Source organism: Pygoscelis adeliae, unplaced genomic scaffold (assembly GCF_000699105.1).
Source record: "Pygoscelis adeliae isolate BGI_AS28 unplaced genomic scaffold, ASM69910v1 Scaffold171, whole genome shotgun sequence".
Classification (NCBI taxonomy): Eukaryota; Metazoa; Chordata; class Aves; order Sphenisciformes; family Spheniscidae; genus Pygoscelis; species Pygoscelis adeliae.
This window is the reverse complement of record NW_008824186.1, coordinates 8,990,478-8,997,027: the sequence shown is the minus strand read 5'-3', so window position 1 is coordinate 8,997,027 and position 6,550 is coordinate 8,990,478. Positions and strand designations below refer to the sequence as shown.

Genomic DNA, 6,550 nt, shown 5'->3' with positions numbered 1-6,550 from the left:
ATTTCCTTTCTGTCCTTGGCTACTTCTGGAATGAACTCTGTAAATAAGGCTCATTTCTCTCATAATTCATCTCTGAGTCGTCGTGGTTTGCTGGTTAAGTAGAGAGAGAGAGATTTATGGAATAGAAATGCTGAAATATTGTGGCAAACAGGCTTTTAGCAATGGGGATAAGTTGCCAAATAGATTAATCTTGTGTATTTTTGTGTTGTTTTCTGCTTTCGGTTCATCTGGCTACAAATGATCCGAGAAATGGTATTTCTTTTTTGGCAGCCTTGAGAAAGCTCGAGAATTGTGGACAATACACCGCTGGGATTCAGCGATCCCTTTTGTATTCTTGCAGCGTTGTCCCCTGATGTTTTGTCCATGTCGCTTTCCAATACTGGTGCCTTGTGCCCACTCTGCATAGAAACCAAAATGTTTTGAACACATACGTATGCTGTCCCTACGCATGTGCATACCTGCACACGCGCACACACCCCCTTCTGTATGTTAAGATTCAAACTCACTGTGTCCGTGACAGTTTCACTGTTGATAGGTGTACAAAGATAACTTTTTTTTTTCCTTCTTCCTGAAGGGTATGACCCCACTAATGTACGCCTGTGCTGCTGGAGATGAAGCCATGGTCCAAATGCTTATAGATGCCGGAGCAAATTTAGATATACCAGTGAGTAATAAAGGACCCTCTCCCCGTAATTATTCATCTGTAAACTAACAAGAGCAGTTATGAAATCTCTCCTAGCAACCGAAGGCTTCATTTCTGGAAGCTTCTGAGCAAGCCACTTCTTTCAGAAATCGTTGCTTCAGGGATTTGGGAGGGGGAAGAAAACCTTCAAAACCTCTTGGAGCACTCAGTGGCTCCAATTATGATTGGCATTGGCAAGTCTAATAGGCATGGAGGGGGTGAAGGGGCCTCCCTCCTGAAAGAGCTGCCACTAGGAGAAACCAGTAAGCCCATTAAAAAGGCCCGGGGGACTGGACAGAGTGACTAGTGCTGGCAGTGTTCTCTAAATGGCGTAAGTTACCGTTCCCTGGGGTTGTCACTTACAAAGAAAAAAGCCAGTTATGTACAAGTCTAAAGATTATGGCAGACAGAGACTGCAGTGGTTAGTAACTACCTGGTTCCTTTCTCCCAGGTTCCCAGTACCTCTCCACGATACCCTTCAGTCCACCCCGACAGCCGGCACTGGACCGCGCTCACCTTTGCTGTGTTACATGGGCACATTTCTGTTGTTCAGGTAAGCAGAGGAAATCCCCTGGTGGGAATCCTGACAGGAGACACGGAGGGACTGACGTGCAGCACTGTGAGCTGAGTGCTGGGCAGCACCCTCGCCGTCAGGCTTCCTGAGCACGGGTCCGTCACGGGCTCCACACGCAGTTTGGTGGAAGCCTTCTAAAAAACCAGTGAAAAATTGCACGTTTGGAAAATGAGGAGAATGCAACTGATGCTCTTCTTGCGGAACTGTGAATTGATGATGTAATTCTTAGCAAGGCCTTGATGACAAAACACAGTATGTTTCCTTATTGTTCTTCAGTTTCAGTATTGGTCCAAGGCTTACCACTCCCAGAACAATGCTGCACAATCATTTCTTTGGTATTAGATAAACCAGTGCTTCATGTGGAGTGGTTACAGGTAGACTGCTTGATCAGGATGCTTTCTGACATTAGATGTTAATTGGTTTATACATTTACATGTGCAAAAATTAAGTGTATGCTGATTTCTGCTCTAATGGCAGCAAATCATCTGTAGCTTCCTTTATAACCCTTGAGAATTGCATGAACAAGACTTAAGCTGCCGTGGGAATCGAGCCTCTCGCATCCTCCCTGCTCCCTTTTCTGTGGAATTAATGCAGGGGGCAGCGGAATGGGGTGGAGTCCTGGAAATCCGACCTGAACTTCAAGAGGAATTCAGAACTGATCACAGCCCATAGTCAATTGCTGGTGAATTTAATTTACCTTCTGCTTAAAGGGGGAAAAAAAAAAAAAGATGTAAGCAAATGGAGGCTGCACACACTCATTTTTTATTTGTGTGCATTTGTACATAATTACAAAGATTAGATTCCACCTGGCAAATTGCCAGGGCAGCCTTTGGTATTACGAAGGTTGGACGGCCTTAATTTACATGTGAGATAAGAGCGTGATTCTCCCAGGAGATGTAGCCAAGTATATCAAAGCTCCTGTTGGACTGCATTACCCACAATGTTTGTTTCTTTTATTTTGGTTAAAACTTTTAAAGATTACATAAATGTCTTTCATTTGGCAACTATTATTAAAAGGGCAGGATGTCAGCTTTTGCCGAAATCGGTGTATAAAATTGCCTTTCCAGTTAAGGTCCACCATGCGATACTTGCATGGAATAGCTGGCATCTCAAGAGAGAAACCAGCCCATGAACCAGCCGTCGTGCTCTGCAAAAAGTTTTATAATTAAAATGCGAACGTATATGCTGTTTGTGCCAAGGCCAAGGTCATCACTAATGGGGGATGGCTGAAACTGTTAAATTGTGACAATGTTATAGGATACAGCCAGCTGGACTCCTGCGCCCAGTGGAGGAACCTCTGCTGCTGGCAGCAGCCGAGGGCTGGTGATGCACACGCGGGCAGGGCTCATCCTCCCTGCCGTGGGAGAGGGGCAGCACCCACCAGTCTGCACCTGCAAGCGATGCTCTGGGTGCCCGATGCTGTCTGCCAGCCCTACCTGGCCGTAAAAGGTCCCCATCATCTTGTAACCTTCTCCCTTCATCTGGGAGGGGGGCAATTTCCCTTGCGAGCAGCTCGGTGCGTTCAATGAAAGCAGGTTCTGTGTGTGGCAAATCACTGCAGCTGCCAGGGCCTCCTGACGCAGGCTCCACGAGGCCTGAGAGACCAAGAGGTATGTTTGGCCTCCAGGGCTAATTCCCTGGAGGAACCCTGTTTCCTGAGCACAGCATGAAACTAAATAAGATGGACTTCCTGCACTGAAGAGAAGCTCTGATTGCAGAACTCTTTGGAGTCAGGAAATTACAATTGCAAAACCATGTTCACGAAGGAGATTAAAAAAATGAAAACAAAACAACCAAGTAGGTGATGTTCTCCAAGCTGCCAGCTGAGCACCTTTCCAGCATAAACTCACGATTGAAAGCACAGTAAAGCAAAAGAAAATAAGGAAATTGTAAATTGACATTCATGTGGAGACTTTAGCCCTAGGCTGAGCGAGGAAACGCAAGAGAGATTTGCCTTGTAATAGATATTTTGCTTTAGCCTTTGAGATGGTCCCTTTGTGTGCATGCACTCTTCACTGTGAATCTACTGGTTTTCCTTTCTAACACACAGCCTCTTCTGTTTTGTCTTTCTGAATTGCTCTTTTCTCAACTCCTTGTCTTTCGTGTCTGTTGCAGCTGCTCTTGGATGCTGGTGCCCACGTTGAGGGCTCTGCCGTTAACAGTGGAGAAGACAACTACGCCGAGACTCCACTTCAGCTGGCTTCAGCAGCAGGTAAGCTCAGTGCAGCCTCGGCACACTCTGTCTCTTGCTACCAACCAATTCATGTGGGGGTCCAGTATCTGTACAACCCATTAGGAGTCACTTTGCACTGCATTCTAAGGTACCGTGGGTAAAGATATCAAATGAGTAGCACAGTGAGCTGGCTACTAAAAAGTCAGCATTTTTTTCATTTTTGAAACGCTGGTAGGAACCCCGTCTGGGTTGGCGGCAACTAACAACCGTCGTCATGTGGCAAGAGCTTGATGGGCACTAAATGAGTGTCTGCTTTTGCAACTAGTCCCAACACTCGCCTCCTGCCAGCGGCCTCCATAGTAAAGCTGACTGAAACAACTCTTTTGCACAGGGCACTGTCAAGAAACATAAACCAGCTACTGTCTAGTCTAGGCATGTCTTGCATCTAAATAACTTCCAGATGCAAAAATTAACAAGTTTAAATTCAGCCTGGGGAAAAATAACTGCTATATAAAGAAATTTATTTTTTTTTAATTTATTAAATATAAGTAAAATGCTGCGTTCCTTCTACCTAACTGTCATGAGAAGAGTTTAGCATTCTGTGAACGAGTCTGTGCTAGCCTAAAAGTACCTGTCTTTTTTCAACACTTTTCACCATCTAACTGTTTTTACTTTTTTTCCTTCATTTCTTTCTGCTTCATTTTTGTGCATTTATGAAGACGAGTCTCTGGCTTGCTCTGCGCCAAGCTTTATTGAAGGGATAAAAAAACGGCCTCCTCCCCTCCTAGTGACACATACTCATTGTGCTGGGTCTCTTGCCACCACTCACTACTACATCTAATGAAAACGGTGGAAAGGAGGCCCGGCTGAACGTGGACTGCACCGATATACTTGTCCGCAGGGTGGTTTTGGGAAGCTGTGGTCAGCAAGCGCAGCATAGAGCAGCTCCCGTCGGGCCTTCTCTGTTACCCTCATCCACCAGCTGAGCAGCCGAGACCCTGATCCTAGTTAAACTGGTTGCATCCATCTCTGCTGGTGTGTATTGAAAGCGCCAGACCAGTTAATTCTCTTCTCGTTCTGCCTCTAGCTAGTTGTGCGTTATTAGGTAATTTAAGTGCTTTGTGACTCAGTTTCTCTCTCTGAGATGTCATGAAGCCTAATGCATGCTTGCAGGATGCTCTGAAGGCCTTAGCTGGTAGCATAGAAGTTGCTGGTGCAGCGTCTGTTACCAGTCCTGTTACATGCTTTCAAAGAGGTAACGGACATGGAATCATCATTATGTTTCTGTCCATTTTTTCCTAGGGAACTACGAGTTGGTCAGCTTATTGCTAAGCAGGGGTGCTGATCCACTCCTGAGTATGTTGGAAGTTAATGGTATGTCTTCATCGCTTTACGAAGATATGAATTGCTTCAGTCACTCAGCTGCACATGGGCACAGGTAAAGCTTCGTTCGTGTTTGAAAGGTTTTTTTTTTGCCTAAGGCTATCACTGTAGGTATTCCTATGTGACTTTGTATTACATGTCTTATACCCAAATCCTTGGGTGTGCAGTTCAGAAGATGGTGTTAAGACTGTCCTGATAACAACCATTTTTTAGTGCAGCACAGTTTCTCGGACTGTTTCGATTCTGATGTAGGTAGTGCCTTTTGAGCATTTCAGGGAACTGAAAGATTCTTTAAACTGGTAGTTGCTCTCTATGACATCCCTTTGAGAAAAAATGATCCGAGACTTTCATTATTCAGCAACTATAACTCTGATAAAAGAAAGGGATTATATTTTAGTCAAAAGCACGAAATACAACAGGAAGATCTTCGTTTGCTTTTTCTTATTCTCTCACTTGCTGGTCTAGCTCTGCAGCACTAAGAGTGAGTAGGAGCTGGTTCTAGGCCATACGTGAGCAGACTAAGTTCCACCTATAGGTAGGTTATGAGAGTGTGGTTCATGTTCTGAGACAGAATCTAATGACATTAAGGTGGCAAAAATAATCTGCGGCAGACTTTGGTTGACTGCATCTCTGGTTTTTGGATGGCCGACCAAGAGATCAGTCATTAAAATGCTGAAAAGCCAGCCTGGGCTTTCCAACCCTGTTTTCAGGGTATTTAGAAATAAGACATTCCTTACAAACTCATCCAGAAATCCTTCTGTTCCCAGAAAAAAATGTTAGCGTAACAAGCCAATTAAAACAGCCCTGAAACCGCCCGTGTAGATGGGCTGAGAGATATCCACAGGGTCTTACAGCAGTACAGCTGGCCCTTCCAGTAGCACGTTAAATGGTAGCTACCTGGCTTGAACGCAGCTGTGCTTTACAGCGGTGCCAAAACTGCACCTCCAGGTACACTGCACATCTGGATACACCACGGAAAATATCCCAAGCTCAAATGAGGCCCAAACTCTGCAAAGCTGGAACAGCCTAATGCGGTTATTTACTGTGTAAAACCACACAAACACTGTTCTCTTCCCAGCTCTGTTCCCCTCCCACAATCTTCTGCAACATCTAACCATGCAAACTGTGAAATTTAAGGCTTATTCTCCAATCGGATAGGGCAGGGTGATCCTAAAGCACAAAATTAACATTTTTTTAGTCATACTGAGTAGCATGGGTGCAAAGAGAGCACCAGCTAGTGGCAATTCAGTGTCACAGCTGAGTACTTGGGTGGACTTGCTGGGATGGGGAACGTCCGCTGCAGATGGCTCCAGCTGTCTGTAGGACACCAATGATGCAAGCTTCCTAAAGTGGCTGGACACAAACAAGAAAGTCTCTTCCTTGCAACTGCTGTGTGAAATTCCAAACCAAAAAAATTCTCCCTGGATTTAGTGATGCAGAGCTATCATTTTTTTTATGGTTCCATTTACTGGTAGAGGAAGCGAGTCTGACTAAAACAATGTGACAGTGCTTGAAGATGGGTCTTTTGGGAAAACAGCAAGGGTTCTAACAGACACTCTCTGGTAAATCTTACTTCAGAGCTTAAGATATTACCACACTCCGGGCTGGCAGAAGGAAGCGTGCTTCTGTGCCAAAGTATAGACTGCAGTAAAAACCAGTCTGCCCTAACGCTCTGAAATATGCCCTGGTACCACTAAGGTACAGGAGCATATTCCATTCTTTTGCCCTTGCTGCCAGG

At 45.1% G+C, this 6,550-nt stretch overlaps 1 protein-coding gene across 1 annotated transcript in view; it reads left to right on the top strand.

Annotated features, from left to right (window-relative positions):
* Positions 1-6,550, top strand: part of ABTB2 (ankyrin repeat and BTB (POZ) domain containing 2) — a 133,163-nt gene that overhangs the window by 118,514 nt on the left and 8,099 nt on the right. The window contains exons 6-9 of the mRNA XM_009334552.1: positions 575-664; positions 1,134-1,235; positions 3,372-3,468; positions 4,732-4,867. Of these exons, the coding sequence (XP_009332827.1) occupies positions 575-664; positions 1,134-1,235; positions 3,372-3,468; positions 4,732-4,867 (425 nt within the window). The remainder of the gene's footprint in view (positions 1-574; positions 665-1,133; positions 1,236-3,371; positions 3,469-4,731; positions 4,868-6,550) is intronic.